This window comes from Corvus cornix, chromosome 6 (genome assembly GCF_000738735.6).
Source record: "Corvus cornix cornix isolate S_Up_H32 chromosome 6, ASM73873v5, whole genome shotgun sequence".
Taxonomy (NCBI): Eukaryota; Metazoa; Chordata; class Aves; order Passeriformes; family Corvidae; genus Corvus; species Corvus cornix.
Window position 1 is genome coordinate 29020878 of NC_046336.1, and position 18701 is coordinate 29039578.

At 44.0% G+C, this 18701-nt stretch overlaps 1 protein-coding gene across 2 annotated transcripts in view; it reads left to right on the forward strand.

Annotated features, from left to right (window-relative positions):
- Positions 1–18701, forward strand: part of PHYHIPL (phytanoyl-CoA 2-hydroxylase interacting protein like) — a 55191-nt gene that overhangs the window by 10112 nt on the left and 26378 nt on the right. The window contains exon 1 of one of the 2 annotated variants that reach the window (XM_039553830.1): positions 13218–13481. The exons of the other annotated variant lie outside the window; for it this stretch is intronic. Coding sequence (XP_039409764.1) covers positions 13376–13481 — 106 coding nt within the window. The 5' untranslated portion in view covers positions 13218–13375. Of the gene's footprint in view, positions 1–13217; positions 13482–18701 lie in introns of those variants that run through there. 2 annotated transcript variants of the gene reach the window in all.

An 18701-nucleotide genomic window follows, 5' to 3' on the forward strand; every position in this document is an offset into this window, starting at 1 on the left:
ATACTGCTACATGTAATGACAACAAAAAATAATTTTTAAGATATCTCTGCCAGAATAAGAATTTGATTGGCAGAAATAGCCAGCAGCCCTCCCCCAATGGAAGTGTGGGGAACATCTCTTTGCTTCTCCTTTGCAGTCTCCAGAAGGGTGTGTGCAGAGGGGCTTTTATGTTTGCCTATGTCCCTAAACAAGGAGGACACCACAGCAATAATCTTTTGGTGGCAGAAATGACTGAATCGAAGTTTGTTATGATCCACACAGCAGAACATACTGTTATGCTGCATCTGTGCAGGGAGTGATCTCTTTATTTAGCAGCAGTTGCAGCAACAGAAATTTTTCTGACTATGGATTTTGTTTTTATGCCTTTCCAAGCGTTCTTCCTTTTGGTTGTTCTTGAAGTTGTGACAAGAGATCAGGAAAGCTTAAGAGCTTAAGTGACTTCTTAGAGTACCATCATTTCAAGATGAATAAGCATTCATGAAGACAGCCTGTGGGAAGTGAATTGATGTACTATTTGAATGCCCTGACTTTATAATTCATACAAAACTCTCTCTGCAGGAGTGTGCCCAGTGCTGAAAACTTTGCCTTAGGGTTCAGCTGGATCAAGCAGTAATAAGACTCCATCACTAGCTGAGGGGGAGGAAGAGGGGAAAACAACTTTAAAGCAGTGAAAGAAGATACCCATGATCAGTGTTGTAGCAAAGCTTTTGCTCCCACAATCTGTGGAAGCACCACATAATAGGCTGGAGAACTGACCCTGCTCTCATTGCCTGCCTTGCAGCTGCATGTGGGATTGCAACCTCGGTTTGGGAACAGCTGGCTCAAGCAAAGGCAGCTGGCTGCTCTGCTCAGCTGTGTTTTGAGATGAGCTGTTTTCTGTTGAGGTCAGTGGGAGTTTGACAGTATAAGGAGTTCAGACCACCATCCCTCAAGAGGGTGGAGAAATCCAAAAAGAGAAAATAGGGATAAGACTACATGTTCTCTCCAAAGCTGGTTGCATGATCTATTTCAGTGCGAATGTATTTGTTGATAAAGTGTTTTTGCCAGCAAGATACAGGAAGGAGGTTTTACTCCAGGGTGAATTCATAGTTTGCATACTATTTCCATTTAGATAGTGCTGTCATGCATGAGAGCTCAAACCCCCAAAGTGACTGTCTAACCCCACAGCTTGCTCCTATTTCTTTACTGACATTCCTGTTAGCTCCAGGCATTTGCCTTCTGCAGCCGAACAGGCACACTTTGGGAATGAGCATCTTTGTCCAGGCTGACTGCGAGTTCATAATGCTCGCTGACAGCAACTGTTCCCAAAAGGGCTGCGTGGCACCGCTTCAGCTGCAGAAGCACTGCACTAAAGCAGAACCAAGACCCAGAGAGCTTGGGTCTCCCCACCTTAGCCATCATGATCACTGCACATTTTTAAATCATTTTCTACAAGTGTTAATTATAACAGCAGTTTTGAACTCCCTGGTTAGAGGAGTGAGGGGACCAACCTCTGCTTTGACAGCTGGGCTTCCCAGTTTTTGTCTTATTTGTCACTGAGCATCCCTCATGCCTCCTAAGCATGGGAGGAAGCCCTGAAGACATTCTGGAATACTTTTCTGTGTTTTGTCTCTGAATTATTTGCTGTCACATTTTTGTTGGACATCACTGCTCCTGTGCTGGGAGTGGGAAGTTTTGTTTGCAATTCAGGTAGAGGCCAGTCATGTGCATTTTCAATGTTGTGATAGTTGTGTAATTAACTCCTGAGGGCATAAGACTTAGTGGTCAGTCTATAGATAGCCGATGGATCTGATAGCTGCTAATCTCATTAACCCTTGAACTTAGCTTGATTTATACCTCATTTGTTTCACCTATTTTATTGTGAGAAATTATTCAACTTCAAGAAAGAATGTTAAAGGTGGTAATGGAGCATTTTTGCTCAGGTGTCAAACTGCAGAGAATGGAGGATTTGGCACTCATTTCTATTGCACTATTAGACAAATGAGGATAGTCCTTGGTCAGTGATAAAATATTTCTGTTGTCAATCTCTCCTTAGGCTGACTCTGTTTCATATCGTCCTTTTCTGAATAGCTTTGCTTGATAAATTTTATGAATGCAAACACATATGCAGCAATACATTTCTAGAGGTTTTAATATACATGAACATTTGGCTCTACTCCAAAAACACACACAGTACTGCCTTAATACCAGGTCTAATTCACTCCTGACAGGAGCAGTTTGGTGGTACACAGAAATTAAGGGGGAAAGTTGTCCTTAGTTTTTATGAACTGTAGCTATATCACTGTAGGAGTGTGTATTATTAAGCTGGTACAACCTCTAAATTAATTTGATGGAGCTACGGCATTAAAATATGTTTAAAAATGTAATGATTGTTTTAAAAATGCAAGGAATTAAGTTGTAGTAGTGTAGCTATTGCCCTAAATAGCAGGGAACAAAACAGTGCAAAAAGTATTGCTACAAAATAGTAGGGCTAATCTAGATTGGCATTTAAAGTACAAAACTGGATAGCTCCACCTCACACCCTTACTTCTGTTGCTGTGCTCAATCTAATATTGGAAAACTTTACTGTCACTTACGTGTACAAATTAGTACTTCCACAGCATGACAGGCAATACGTTCTAAGATTGATAAAATCCACACAGACGACTTTCCTGTCAACTGGCAGCTACTGTAAGTAGCCTGCTAAGGACAAGAGACCAGAACATTTATGTGGTGGGTTGACACAAGCTGGGTACCAGGTCCCTACCAAAGCTGCTCTGTCACTGCCCTTCTCAGCAGGGCAGGGGAGAGGAAATGTAATGAAAGGCTTGTGGGTCAAAATCAGGGCAGGGAGAGATCACTCAGCAATTACTGTCATGGGCAAAATGCACTCAGCTTGGGGAAATTAGCTTAATATATTACCAATCAAATCAGAGTAGGACAATGGGAAATAAAAACTAAATCTAAAAACACTTTCCCCCCACTTCTCCCTTCTTCCCTGGCTTCACTCCTGATTTACTCTATCTCCTCCCCAACCAGTGGCACAGGGGGATGGGGAATTTGGGGTTTGGTCAGTTCATCACACATTTTCTCTGCTGCTCCTTCCTTCTCAGGGGAGGACTGCTCACACCCTTCCCCTGCTCCAGCATGAGGTCCCTCCCACAGAAGACAGTCCCCCTTGAATTTACCCAATGGGAGTCCTTCCCACAGGCTGCAGGGGAATCTCAGCTCCAGTGCTTGGACCACCTCCTCCCCCTCATTTTCCACTACCTTGGTGTCTGCTGGGTTGTTTCTTTCACATATTCTCATTCTTCTCTTCTGATTGCTCTTGCACAGGATTTTTTCCTTCTTCTTACATCTGTTATTCCGGTGGTGCTACCACCAATGTGGATGGGCTCAGCCTTTGCCAGGGTGAGTCTGCCTTGGAGCTGGCTGGCCTTTGCTCCATCACACCTGGGGGAAACTTCCAGCAGCTTCTCACAGAGTCACCCCTGTAGCAACCAAAAATTTGCCACACAAACCCAATGAAATTTAATTTCACTAATTAAAATCAACTGCTTCAACATAGAAAACAATTTTTTGTTACTTTCTACTTCATTTTCCCTCCTCATCCCAGAAATAACCAGGTGGATGTCACATGATCAACCCCAAAAATGTACTGTTGATAGCTAAATTGAATTTATGTGGAGATACATTAATCAGAAGCTGGCTCTCAGACAGATGGGAGTAGGTGAGGTTAGACTGAAAATGGATAAAAGCAAGAACAGAGAGAATCAAGAAGAAGAAAAATACTGGTATTAAAAAGAAAAATTACATAAATAACCCTAGTAAATTTGGTTAAAAAAACTAATGTAAGATACTGGGTGGGCAGTTAACATGGAAGAAGGAGAGGAAATTAGAGAAAAAGAATTTACAAATGATGAGCATTTGATGTGAATTCAGCAGGTGCCAGATAACCAGTGATTGGACAAGTCTGAACACAGACCCACATTCCATCACACAGGAGCTGTCACTGTCACACCTCTGTCATTAGGCAACACCTGGACACTTGTTCTGCTTTGCAGGCAGCCTTGTCGCTATCAGCATGTGCAGATAAAGCCCCCTGAACTTTGGACAAGGAGCTGAGGAGCTTGTGTTAGCCCAGGAGAGAGAGTTTTACCATACTTCTTTGCTGTTTTCATTTCTCACTCCAGAATATATTGCATGTTATCAAAGATGGCTCTTGCAAACACACATAGGAACAATTTAGGGGGCATTCACAAAGACTAAATTTAGCCTCAGAAGCTTTTTCTTCCCCTGCTTCCTCTGGGGCAACTTCGAGCACCTACAATGAACTCCCTTTGAGACACAGATGAAGATTTTTCTACTCTCCACTGACTGTGGAAAGATCCTAAGGCAAATAAACTCTTTAGGCTAAAGATGGCCTTTGCAATTATCCTCCTGTGCAGCCTGGTTTAAGAAGCAGGAGCAGTGAATCAGTCACTAACAGATTTTGAGTCAGTTCTAGGATTTTTAAGTCTCACAGAATGCTACAACTCCTCCACTGACTTTAAACACTCCAGGGCACTGTGTATGTACAGCAATTGGAAATCTGTGGGGATTGCTACACTATCAATAAACATCATACTGCAGGGCTGACATCTATTCAGAACACAAGTAACAGTGGTAGGACACAATTCAGAGCAGAACATGGTTTAATTAAAATGCTTGTGGATGTTGTTATAGAAACAGTGCTATAGATGAATGCTCATTTCACCGTCTATTTGTATACTCTATTCTCATTATCTAATCTGCCCGTATATGGGTGCTAGGTGGACGTGCATTCCTACCAGAGCAAACCCATGGAAAACACAGCTGTTCATTGCTGTTTCTAATGTGAAATTGTTTCTGGTGAATTTTTGTGACATTTCAGTTGTGGATCACATATTGCATTGGGTCTGTGCGGCAAGGTTCTGGTAGCAGGGAGGGGACAGGCATGGCTAAAGGGGTGGCTTAAGGGAGCAGTGGCTGAAAGCTCCCCCCATGTCCAACAGAGCCCAAGTCATCCGACTCCAAGTCAGGCCCACCACTGGCCAAGGCCAAGCCAATCAGAAATTGCAGTAAAGCCTCTGTGATAACATATTTAAGAAGGCAAAAAAAAAGTTAATTGTGCAGAAGTTTTTGCAGCCAGGGAAGGGAGGACTGAGAATATGTGAGAGAAACACTCTGCACACACCAAGGTCAGTGCAGGAGGAGGGGCAGGAAGTGGTCCAGGTGCCAGAGCAGATTCCCCTGCAGCCCGTGGTGCAGACCATGGCAAGGCAGGTTGTCCCCCAGCAGCCCATGAAGATCCACAGGGGAGCAGAGACCCGCCTGCAGCCCATGAAGGAGACCCATGCCAGAGCAGTGGGATGCCCTAAAGAACGCTGTGAATCCATGGCAAGCCCACGCTGGAGCAGGTTCCTGGGAGGGACTTGCAGACCTGTGGAGAGGGGAGCCCATGCTGGAGCAGGTTTGTGACCCCATGGGGGACCCCCAGTGGAGCAGGCTGTTCCTGAGGGACTGCAGCCCATGGGAAGAGACCCACGCTGGAGCAGTTCATGGAGAACTGCAGCCCGTGGGAAGGACTCTGGAAGCTGGGAGGATGGTCCTGTGAGAGGGACCCCATGCTGGAGCAGGGGAAGGGCTCTGCTCCCTGAGCAGCAGCAGAAACAATTTGTGCTGAACTGCCCAAAACCCCCATTCCCGATCTCCCTGCACCACTGGTTGGGGAGGAGGTAGAGCCCAAAAAGGAGGGTGGGGTGGGGGAAGGTGGTTTTGAGATTTTTTTTACTTCTCATTGTCGTACTCTGATTTTGGTTGGTAGCAAATTTAATTAATTTATCTAAGGCAATTCCATTTTGTCCATGACAGTCATTGCTGAGTGATCTTTCCCTGCCCTTATATCAACCCATAAGCTTTTTGGTATATTTTCTCTCCCCTGTCCAGCTGAGGAGGGGAAAGTGAGAGCAGCTTTGGTGGGCACCTGGCATTCAGCCTGGGTCAATGCAAAATGTATATATAAATAATCATAGATCTGAAAAACAGTATAAGAACTTGTAGTGAGTGACTGAGTCAAATGAGAGAAATTTAAGATCAGTCTCACTACTCATGCAGTCTCTGAGCTAAGGAGAGGGAAAGTCTTGGTGTTCCTACTGTCACTGATTTAACACAATCTTCCTGGTGTTTCCTTAGCAGTTAATTGACTGTGTTCATGGTAGCAGCAGGGGATGAGACAATGGTGTCTTTCCTGTGTTGCCACATCACCTCAGTCATAGCAGATTGTGATGGTACAAAAGCAGTGACATCAACCTAGATCCCATCTTCTGTGCTTATGCAAAATGCTTATAGCTCTATAGCTGTAAGAAAATGAGATCAGTAGATGACATTGAGGAACTAACCACTTAGATTTTCTTCATTAACTTTATCAGTGAACTGTACCTTCTTCTCGGCTATCTGAAGAGTTTTGGTTATCCAGTGAAAGGGTTTAGTAATATGAGGAAAATCTCATTCACAGGATCAGCTGAGAGAGTTTCAGAAAAGGCTTTGTGGAAAGGGGAAGGGCAGTAGGGAGAACATTAGAAGATACTGTAATGAAAAGCCAGCAGAAATGTGTCTTTTTCCAAGGAAAATGGGAAACACTGAAGAGAGAATGGGTCACTGCGGGCTACTTAAACAAGTAAAACTAAAATATGAACTGTGCTAGAAACAGAAAACTGGAGGGTCACCAAAACAGGATTTTATATTCCAAGTTTAGTACACAGGAGAGAAACAGGGACAGCATGAGGATACACTGAAACAGCTGCCAAGAGGTCAAAAATAACATGAAAATACTGTGTTTTAAGTCCTGAAGGCATGATAACACAAAATTACTTGACCAAGAAAATATTAATTGTAATTAATTTGTAATAAGGAGATAAATTTTGAGACCAGTTCTTACTCTCCCTAAAACTAATTGGACTTTTGCCATGAAGTTTATTGGGAAGGAGATTAAACTTTAAATAATGGCTTGCTTAAGAAATCATTGATGTAATTATGAACTGCTGGGAAAAAGTAACTAAGAAATACATAATGAAATATCATCACTTGAACAAGTGCATCTGATGTGTCCCTTCAGGTATTTAAAGAACTGATGGAACAGCTAGTTTCTAAAAAACCCCAGAGAGAATTGAGGAAGTATCAGGAGACTAATAAAGTGTCAGCATGCCAGAAGTCTTTAAAAACTGAAAAAAGAGTAACTATGGAAACTATTGTCTTATGGGCATGGCTCCAAATTGAAACAAATACTATAAATAGTGCAGCTAAAGGGGGAAATGTATTTGTATGGAGATGAATAGTGTAACAAGACCCTGATATGGCACAGGTGTACTGCAGTAAACCAAGCCAGGCCAATTAGAATGTTTATCCCTCCACATCTTTTATGACGAAGCCAGAAGATTAGCAGAGAACAGAACAACATCAGGACTTTACGAAGGCATTTGATGCTGTGCCACATAATATCTTAAGGAAATTACTGAAACAAGTCAGCTGGGGCTAAAATTCATTTAAAGGTATCAAAGGCTGGCCACTGAACTGTAGACAGAAAGTAAATCTGAATAGCAGTCAGCATTGTCAAGGATAAGCAGACAGTAGTATCCTTTAAAGGTCAAGATATGGTCCAATATCTGGAGGATAAGGCACTAGTTAAATGTGAAAGTGGTTACAAAAGTAGGAAGACTGATTAACAGCACAGAGGAGAGAGGTTCAGATTGTTCTCTAAGGTTACTCTGGATCTCATAAAGGGAGGCTAAACATAAAATGAAATTAGTAAGTGATAACACTAAGCATTAACAGTACTTTGTGCCCATTAGGGAACAAATAAATTTTATGAACTACAATTACAATTTTTTGTGTATGAAAGAATTTGTCTTTTTTAGATGCTTATTCAGACTTTATAAAGCTAATCAGAAAACTGAAAATCAGAAAGCAGCACCATCAATAGCATTAATGAAATTATAATTTCCTTGATATCTTTCCTTATCGGACAGAAATATTCCCTTTTAATTGTTTATGTTGCTTAGATTAGGTTGGGATTTGCACACCCAACCGGTACCATCAGAGGGCTCCATACTCTGAAGTTTTCCTTGTGAATGAGGGTGGTGTGGCAGTGGTGGGTGGTAAGGAATGAAGGTTTGGATACTGGGCATTTCTGTGATTGTCCTGGGTCAGACCAAGGACTTACCCAGGATAGTACAGTCCCTTTAACAGTGGCTGAAAATGGGTGTTTACAGAAGATGAAAGGCATGACAAGCACATATAACAGTCTTCAGTAACTCCTTCCTGGACTTCATTAGTTTTCAGCTTAGGGATTCTGAGTCTCTTGTGGTTTTAGTAACTGTAAAGGATTCCCTTTGCATTAATTTTTCCAGCCTTCCCTTCAATGAACAAAAATTTCTAGCACTGGCACTGTCCTTTAGTCTTACAACTCTTAGATCCACTGCAGAAGGTACCACCTCCTTTTGTTTGCTCTGAAGCCGTTGCTATTAACTGCAACTGACACCATCTAATTCCTGTATTGGGAGACTGGGCAGAGTCAGACTCTGGTTAGCCCATTTGTGCCACTTGTGCTGCAGTGAATCTCTACCTCATATGCCCTTGGTTGCCTTTTTCACAGACTGATTGTCCTTTAATCCAAGTAGTAGACTAGCTTTTGCCTACACTGAAGCCATTTTTCCAGATTCATGAGTAGGTTCTCTGGCCCCAGAAGTCACAAGATTGCCTCAGAATTGTATCTTTGATGTTTTAAAGTATGCTTTATGGCCTTGCAAGAGAAGCCTGAATGCGTGAACTGAATGCAATTGCTGAAATGAAGTCCCCTGAACAGGGAAGGAGAGACATTTTGAGATGTATGAGCTACTGCATGCACCTCACTGGAGAGTTCCCAGCAATTGTGGGGCTTCCCAGCATCTCAAACAACACCAAAGCAGAAAACAGCAGGCAGAGACATTTCCAGGAGAGCTGTAGCCTCACTGCTGAACTTGGTGTCAGGGTGCCTGGCAGAAGGAGGGAGGGAGACTCACTCTAGAGCTAAGAATAAACACTGCTGCTCTGCCTTGGATTTTCCTAGAGTATAAAAGGGGGACTTCTGCCATCATCCTTATTGTCTGAGCATTTGAGGAGGCTCTTGCTTTGCTATCTGAGAACAAACAAAGAGGTTCCTGGTTAGATACTGTGCCTAGTGCTCTAAATTGTCATACATCAATGTCTGTCTCAGTTAGCAAAGGATGCTTGTCACACTGCACATTAACTCTACAGAGTCATGGTTTTCACTTAGGGTCTTAAGTTTTGGGATGGTTTTTTGTCTTTCTGTCACCAGTCTGTGGATTTTACTTCAGTTCTATGGTATTTCAAGAATATTTTGCACATAATCATTCTCAAGTATGTGCCTTCGCATGCTTGAAACACTTGACATGTCCATTAAAGACAGAGAATGACTGAAAAATTGCAAAGAATTTATTCCCATGAAACTTCAGGGATTAGATGCTAAGTTTAGTCAGTGCACGTTTTACAGCTGTCCCTCCATACTGATTTTGATCCTTCCTTTTATCTGTCCTTTAATATTTTGCTTTTCTCCTCAGAAGTGACATATTAACAGCAGGAAAAAAAACCCCAAAATGCTGTCTTTAATTCCTCTCTGGTTTTTCTTTCCTGAAAACCATGTCTGTAGCCTTTTTGCCCTATGCTTGCACAGTCCACTGAGCAATAACACATCGTTTTTTATTCCCAAGTGGGAAGGCAGAGCTGGAACTCTGAGTCTTGCTGAGGTCTGAGAAAGGGGGTTTCTTTTATAACTTGCAGATAAAAACCTGCTACAATGAAATACAAAAGAGTTTTCAAATAGTGAGGATGGGGTTGCCCAGCTCTGTGCTGTGCTCTGCTGCTAACGCACAGCAGTTTTCCCAAAACAGAGCGCAACACAGGTGGGGCTGGACTTCGTAATCATGGGGAGGGTTTGTTTGTGGGGAGGAAAGGAATACACAGCCCCTTTCCCCCTTGCTTTAGGGCATGAATGAGCTTGTGCCTTTTAGGAAAGAAGCCACACACCTCTCCAGCTGGCTGGCAGCCTCTCTGCCTTTCTGCTGTAGAGTCATAGCCCTGCAGCAAGATCTTGCTGACCTACCCGGGGGACTGTGAGTGCCAGGCTGAGGCAGGAGAGCTGAGATTGTTGAACCTTGTCAGGCAAGAGCTGTGTGTCACAGCTCACATTTCCTGGTACGTGCATAACGCTAGGGAATGCTGCTTCTCTCTCCTTGTGTGAGGTTACTGTAATAACAGACACATTGTTGAACTGCAGAAGTTGGTAAGATTCTGTTTATCTAAATGTTGAAAGTCTGAGAGGTTGCTGTTGTGGCAAATTCTTTGCAAGCTTTTGCAGTTCTAAACACATGACCCTCTGCTGTCTCTACCGATGTGCTGCCATTGGCAGGCTTTCCATTACATAATGTTGACCCATATTTGTGGTATGTGACATTTTTTGCTAAACACTGTCAGGGATAATCTGTCACAGAATAAATTTTCTGATTATATGCTGAGACTCTGTCATCCTTTGGCACAAACATAACTTGTGCCTCAGACAATGCTATTCCTTGTTAAGACAAGCAGAGTATAGTTCTCTCAGGTAAGAAAAATGTCATGAGAGCATTGTGTGCTCTGAGACTGAAATACTTAGGACTAAATTCATTGCCAAGTGATTGCATGGAATCACACCTGGGAGTAATTTGAGCTTTAAAAAATGTTAATCCCTCGCCCAGGTGATGGGAGGAGTGATAGGCTGAAGGAAGCCTGAAGTGTGACTCTGCAAAATACTGTCTCAGGCAGGTCCAGATTTAGAAAAGTGGAGCTATGGAAAAGATTTTTCTGCTCTACACTTACACTGGAGTCTGTGCCAGTATTTGGAGAATTAATCAGTCTTTTCTTAAAAAAAAATTGTAATGGTGTGGGGAAAGAAACAGATATAGCTCAGCCAGGGGTAATTGCTACAAGGTAGCTGAGAAATGAGAGGCCTTTGAGGAATGGGAACACCCCCAAAGCTGTCCGCTTTCAAAGAGCTATGCAAAATCCATCTGTTCTTAAAAACCTGATTTCAGTTGCATAGAATAAGAAGTAGAGGAGAGAAAGGTCTATAAAATAGAGGCAGAGAGAATAAAATGGGAATTCTCTCAGTATTCAAGAACAGCGTCTGTTTCAAATGGACTTTATATAATGTTATAGCAAAGAAGTAACAAGATTGTGTGAGCTGCTGAAGCGTCTGCCACATTGTGGAAGGGAATGAATGTGGAACATAGGCTGAGAGACTAAATACACCATCTTCAGAGAAAGACATTTTCCAGCCTTACGTAGGAGATGACTGTGTGCTAAGAACAGTTGCAATATCAAGGAGAAAGGTTTTGCTTCAGTGCAGGGAATTAATGCTTGTCAGAGACAAAATTAAAAGCTGATGAATGCAGTCTCACCCACTTTCATTTCTTCCCTCTCTGATTCTATATTTGTCCTCATTCTGTCTGCGCATTCATTCATATATTCCTCTCCCTTCCCACCTCCCCATTGACTCACACTCTCCCTTCCTGTTATTACTTCCTTTTCATTTTCTCTTCCTTTAGGTTCCCTTCCCACTCATTCCGTTTCTCCCCTGCCTGACCCCTCTGCACACATTTTCCATCCTGATGGAAAACATCAGAGAAATAAAGGGCAGGAAAAAAAAGATGAGCAAGGAAGTGTGTGTAAGTGTGTGTAATGAGTACACAGCCCCAGAAGGGTGCTCAGTATTGCACTCTCTCCCCAGGATGTACAGGTTTTTGAAGGTGTCAGAGGAATCCAAGCTCCTAAAACCTATTCCTTGCTTCTAGGCTGCAGCACTTGGCAGTGGCTTTGTGAAAGGCAACACCAGAGTTCATTTTCTGAGATTAGTGTCCCCAGAAACCATCATAACAAATGGAAGGATCCCAAAGTCCAGTGGTAGTGGAATGACAGACACCTAGCTGTGCAATAGGGCTTGCTACTGTGCCAGATCAGTGAGGACTGAGAGGACACTGGGAGGTCTTGGGACTGCAGAAAGAGAAATGGGACTTTTAGGGACTCTGGATTTGCTGTCATGCAATGCTGACCAAGAAACATCACAGCCTCAGTCTTGATGGGAGCCTGTGTGCAATGAACTGCTGTTTCTCAAAGCAGCCAGTGCTGGTGTCTCAAGATCAATGGCTAAATGGTGTGAATTTTGGTTTGGTGAAACAACAAACTGGTGCCAGGAATGCTTGTTGTAATGTGTGGTAGGAAATGGGCTCAAAACACTTTCCAGTCTGGAAATTGGTGATCCCATCCCACCACGGTGAGCTTGATCCCAGAGTCAGTCTGTGACCTGGAGAAAGCAGTGCACTCCTGCAGCTCCTGAGGCCCAGAGGCTGCTCCTTTGTCCAGCCTGTGGGCCTGTGCTGAGGAAGGAGCTGAGCTGTCACACCTGATGATGCTGCAGTGGTACACACCAGTTTAATCTATTAGCCTATTACTCTTTAAATTTTCTTCTTTTCTGGCCCTGTTCTTGTTCCTGAAGCTCGGAACTGATAAATAAGTGCTTTTCAAAAAAGCTTGATAGGAATGGCACTGCTACCACGTGGATTATTTCTCCTTCCCACAAAAAGGGCAGGTGGGAAGTGTGCAGAGCAGATAGCCAGAAACGGCTAATTCCCATACCCTCTTTTGCAATCAATAACCTGCCATCTTTTCTATGTTTATCAATCTAAATCCGGCTAATATTTTTTTCTGCAAATACTTGCATAATCGAAGGATCAGAGTGGACGGCAGAGCCCTTGCAGTTGGGTGGGATTGCACGCAGCAGTCATGGTGGGCTGCGCGCTTGGAGAAGGGGAAGTCGCTAACAGTGGCTTGGGGGTGGTTTTGCCTTGGGCGACTCTCTCGGGTTACGGGGTAACCTCGAAACAAACCACGCCGCGGCGGTGGGCAGCTGTGCTCGAGGCCGGCCGGCTGGAACCCCGACCCGGCCGTTCGCAGGGCCTGACCCGGAGGGCTTGGACTCCCCGGCAGCTTCCCGTGGAGGCGCGGCCGCCGTTACATAAGGAGCGGAGGGGGAAGGGACGGTTCCGCGGCGGCGGCGGCCGCGGCCCCTTTAAACGCGGATCCCGGGGCGCGCCGGGCACCCGCCTCGCTGCTGCCCCCTCCCCGGCTCGCTGCGGTGACAAATCCGCTCCTCGCCCGCCTCCTCCGCCGAGCGCTCGCAGCCGAGCCGGGCGGCGCCGGGAAGCGCTGCCGCGCGGCTCTGCACCGCAGCCGGCCAGCCCCAGCCCCAGCCCCCGGCCAAGCCACAGCAGGAGCGGCGAGGGGCGCGATGGAGGCTCCGCGCCTGGCGCACACCATGAGCAGCCCCACGAGCCCCTGCGAGGAGGTGATCAAGAACCTCAGCCTGGAGGCGATTCAGCTCTGCGATAGGGACGGTAAGCCCGGGCTCGGCGCGGCTAATCCCTGCAGACGTAAGATGCTGCTGCCCTCATGGATGCTAATGCAAATTAATCCCACGTCGTATGGTCCTTTGTTATCCCCCAAGAATTTGTAGGTGCAAGTGTTCCCCACCCCTCCCGCCGCCGCCGCCACCCGCCTGCCATTGAGAACAAAAGAAGAAGAGAAGGTTGCACCTTGCTGGAGGGAAGGGAGGGAAAACCGCCGCTCCCTAAACCGTGCCTGGCGTTGCAGTGCGATTACCCCGGGCAAGCCTGATGCACAACCCTGCCCCTGCCAGGAATGGACGCTGGGGCTTGTTCTGGGAGAGGCAGCAACGAGAGCCAGAGCCCGCGCTGCGGAGAGTCCGGAGCTAGGGATGGGGTAGTGGCCCTGGCGGGGTTTTGTTGCCCGCGGTCTCCAAAGACCTTTGTATTATAGGGCAATTCCCGTGCTTCAAATACACGGGCGGATGTGCCGGCTGACGTGGGCAAGCGGCCAGACTTGTTGCCAGTGGCTCGTGAGAGCCATGGGGCGGCGAGCGGACCGAGCTTGGGGCTGGCAAGATGGGGCGCGGGGGGAAGCCGAGAGGGAGGCGGTTCAGCACCGCGGACAGCAGCGCGGCGGCGGGCCCGGTGCGCCGTGCCCGGCTCCGAGCCGCGCTTCCCGCCCGCTCCCCTCCGCGCCGCGCCTGGCGCCCGCCCCGCCGCGGGAGACCGCAGTGCCCTGGGGACAGCGGCTGTCAGCCCGTCCGTCACCCCGCAGGCAGATGAAGTTTGGTTTCAGAGCCGCGGGTGCGGGTGTTAAAGGTTGTCTGTGTTGAAGCAAGCAGATAAATGTCAGGTGGTGACGAGGGACAGCCAAAACAAGTGTACGTGCTCGAAGCGGCACTGAAGGCTGACTAGGGGAGAAGAGAGACGTGTCGTTTGTACACAACTGTGATTGATAAAACTAAACAGGCGCACTGACTGTCAAACAATGAACTAATATTTTCTCGTAGAGAAATAATTTGTGGCATACAATTTGTGCTCATATACCAGATGATTCCTCTCTTGTCATTTCACATCGAACTATTGAAAATAACTTCTCATTTTTGGATGCAAAATGTGCTTTGGGTGTGGAATTTATGTTACCTAGTAAATGTACCAAGGAACGGAGATACTGGATCAGTGATTGGTACAGTTGAATTAATGAAACTATTTCCTTGTCGTGAGTCTATTTTTGGAGCATAACTGTTAAAGCTGATAGAGGGAGTCAGGCCAGTTTTCTCCATTATTTTTTAAAAATTATGATTAAATATTTCATTTTTTTTCACCTAGGCAGACTCTAACATTTAAAAAGCTGAATTTTGGTAAGCTCTTTGTTTTTCTTGTAATAGAAAAAAAAAATTATAAGGTATTGAAAAGTCTCAGTTATTCTTTTTCTAGCTACATTAGCAATTCTTTGATTTTTTTGTTTTAATGTTTTAATTTAGATATGTGCACTTCCATCCGTTCATGCCTTACTCACTGCCACAGGACACAGGAAACTGAGCTGTGTTTATAGTAGTGGAGGTTAGACTGGGTTTTTGTTAAAACACCTTTTCACATATATTCCTTTCAATTAATAGTAGATACAAATAAAAATAGATAAGTTATGCAGTCTTTCATATTTGTGTACCCTAAGTAATGGTAGTGAAGTAGTCCATGTTTATCATGACAAACTCTGTTTGGTTTAACATACAATAGTGAAGGACTTCTCGATTCCTATGGAATAATGTCATACAGACAAGCGAATGGAAAAATGTAGTATTTTTCATTTCAGTTCATTTTTGATTAGACTTCACTGGAAAACAACTTTCCTGCAGATGTGGCTTTACAAACTAAATTCATCAAGCAAGCTGCCATAATCCAGGACCGTTGCTTTCCCAGTACATGGTTGAATTTCCAAAGGAGGTGCCTATGTTGGGGATGGGAGAGAGACAACTCAGTGCCTCAGCTGGCACAGGGCTGTTCTTGCGCACACTCCAGTATTTCCTACAGGTGGCACTTATGCATCAAAAAGCTTGTTTTAATGGGAACACAAAACAAGGCAGCAAAGGTGAAGGCATTCATCTTTGAGATAAGCGTACAAATGTATATGCAATACATTTAGATCCCTGAGTGTCTACGTGGGTGTATTTGTATCATAAATACTTGCGTTTATTTTAGGGTATCTTTGTTGAAGAAAGTGAGGTTCTTAAGGTGATTAGCATCACTGAGGTAAAACAAAGTCTTGCAATAAATAGCAATGTATTACACATAGTAAATTATAAATATGATAGATTTGTATTCTGAAAATATCCTTGGTCTTTAAGCTGTAGTAACTGTACAGACAGCCAGTGAAATCATAACTTTATACATCCAACTATGACAAATTTTGCAACACAGTTGGAATTGCAAGCAATGCTGCAGTAAAAACATAAGCAGTAATGGAAAATTTATGTAGCAAAATATTTTTCTTGTTTTCTAAGATGAGAGAATTAATATTGAGATGTTTTGTATTCAGCAAAGTGCATTATACCTTCTGTGGAGATATATACAGGAGCCACAAATCTAGAAACTGGAGTAAGCAATTAATAACATCATGAGAGTTCAACTATTTATGGATTTTTTCTGGGGTTTTTTCAGCGTTGTTTTTGCAGGCATTGTCATCTCTCTTAATGAATCAAAGCAATTTAAAAACTTACAAATGTTAAATAAGAGATAATAAACGTATGCATTTTGGAAATTTCTTTTTAGAAAAAATCTCCTGATATGGTTTGGTTCTAAGTGAATGCAACATTCTAAAGGCAGTTATGAGCATCTTGCATTATTTGCTCTTATTCTCCTACAGGGGTCTGATAGCACAGCTCAGTGTTAGTCTGATGCTCAGTCTAAAGTGTAGTTCCTTAGGACTCTCCTGAACTCACTCTGTGTACAGGAAAACGTGTAGCATTTGTTATTTTCCTTTGCCACATTTGAACATTGTAGCCATACTTCTATAAACTTGAGCCAGGAATGAATGTTTAATCAGTGCTGAACATTCTGGTGACCTTTTTATAAAATTTGCATTAGCCTCACCTGGGGATTAAACCTTTAGTAGATGGATGGATGTCTTTTGTGTCATGAGCACGCCAATGCTATGGAAATATAGCTGATGCCAGGAAACCTTAAGTCTTGGAAGAAACCAAGCTTTTCACAGGCTTGGTAGAACGGCCTTGGATGTCAGCAGCTGAATTCCCCGAAGCTGAACTGTGGCTGTGCCGTGCTCCTGCTACAGATGATGCACTTTGGCTGCTGGGTCCTGCCAGGCTGAGAGCCGTGACGCCGTCATCCACTCCCCCTGCTCTCACGTTGGCATAAACAGAGGGAAAGCAGAAGACACCTATCAAAACAACACCTGTCAAAATGCAGAAAGAAGAAGAGCAGAGAAACAAACCTTCAAAGAGGATGCTGGAACTTGGGATGCACAGACAAGGGAGTCAGGCAAGAAAACTGGATCTGGAGACACTAACGGACTGGAGGCAGTGGCTGGTCAAGGGCAGAAGAACAGGAAAGACTTGCAAGCTGGGGATTAGGTTAAATGGGAGGGCAGAAGTGGACAAAATAACCCTGAATGAGAATAGGAAAAGATAAAGGAGCAAGGAAGGCAATCTAAGTTCAGGCAGCATGCCCAGGGAAGTAAAACTGGGAGGAAAAGGTGAGGGGATGTTCACCCAGATTAGATTAATTTGAAGAATGAGGATTGGGAACCTGTGAAGAGTAAACCTGGTGACCTGCGTGCAAAGAAGAGACAAAAATTACAAGAGGGGGCCTGCTGGGCAGTTTGGACCATAGAGCTCAGGAGTAAAGGAATGGAACTAGGACTCGCTGAGCAGAGAGACTGGGACTGAAAGGACAGCCTTAGGAATGAAGAACAGGACTTCTGAAGCATGACTGGGGAAGAAGGAAGTGGGACAGGAACAAGTTCAAGGACCAGGGCACAAGAGGCTGTGCTTTGGTGTGGCCACCAGAGAAGGGTCAGTGTGTATCAGTGCATGACATCTTCCAGAGCCACACACGACCCCAGGATGCCAAATTCTCCTTGTTCATTTGCCAGCAGAGAAGGGTACCATGGAGTACTCAAGAGTCAATGGCTGCTGCTGACTTCAGTGAGAGTAGGACTTAAAAAAAAATGCTTTGAGAGAGAACATTAACCACCTTAAGTAACTTTCCTGTGCCTCAGTTTTCCATGTGTTAAATGGAAGCATATTGCTGCCTCCCCTCCAGCAATGTTTTCAAAATAAACAAATGAATGTTAATCAGACAGACACTGTAGTAGCCTGGAAAACACATGAGGTGCATGGAAAAACCCATGATGAAATTCATAATTTTATCTTCAGAGAAGAATATGAATAATGTGTAGCAAATAAGTCCTGGGACTACACACTGAACAACAGCAAATAACTGTTACAAGAAAAATAGTTCATTATGTATGCAGTATTCATTATGTATGCTGAATGAGTCAGAATTTATGTGGAAAAATAAGTATGTAACCATGCAGTTAAAGGCTATATCATAATCTAAACAAAGTGCCCAACTTCAGGTTATTAAATTATGCTTCATTCTGGTATTTTCTAACCATTGATGGCTTGAACTATACAATCTCATTAAAGTGTTTTTAAAGCTTTTTTTCTGTCTTCATATATTTGAAGATAGTATTTAGGCAGCAGGATCAGGGCTGGAACTGGTGTCTTGGCCAGTTTCAATCAATTTCATCACCTTCCAAACACTTGGCACCACCACAACTGTTTAGTCTAAAAGGCTTGTATAAAAACATTACATCATATAAGCTAAGATGTCATTTCTGGTTTATGTAAACAGCTTGCATCTTTGGCTTTCCACGTTATTTGAGCATGTCTCATGTTTTCTAATTTATTTCAGGAGTTTATTATCATGCTGGACTTATTGGAGGATTCTGAGAGATTTTTCTGTAGTTCATTAATTGGGGTTTTCATTGCCATATTGTGTACACATTCACCTTTCAGACAGAAGGGATGAAGTGGCATCATCCAGTCTCTGGATGTGATCTTCAAATCCCCTTTTTGGCATTATGGACCAGTATCACTGCTATTTCTGAAATGTCATCATGTATGTCTAAGAGATGGGAAAAAATTGAATGTCTAGGTAGACTCCCACATGAAGGACAATTGAGAGATCCAAATTTCACAGTAATTCTTA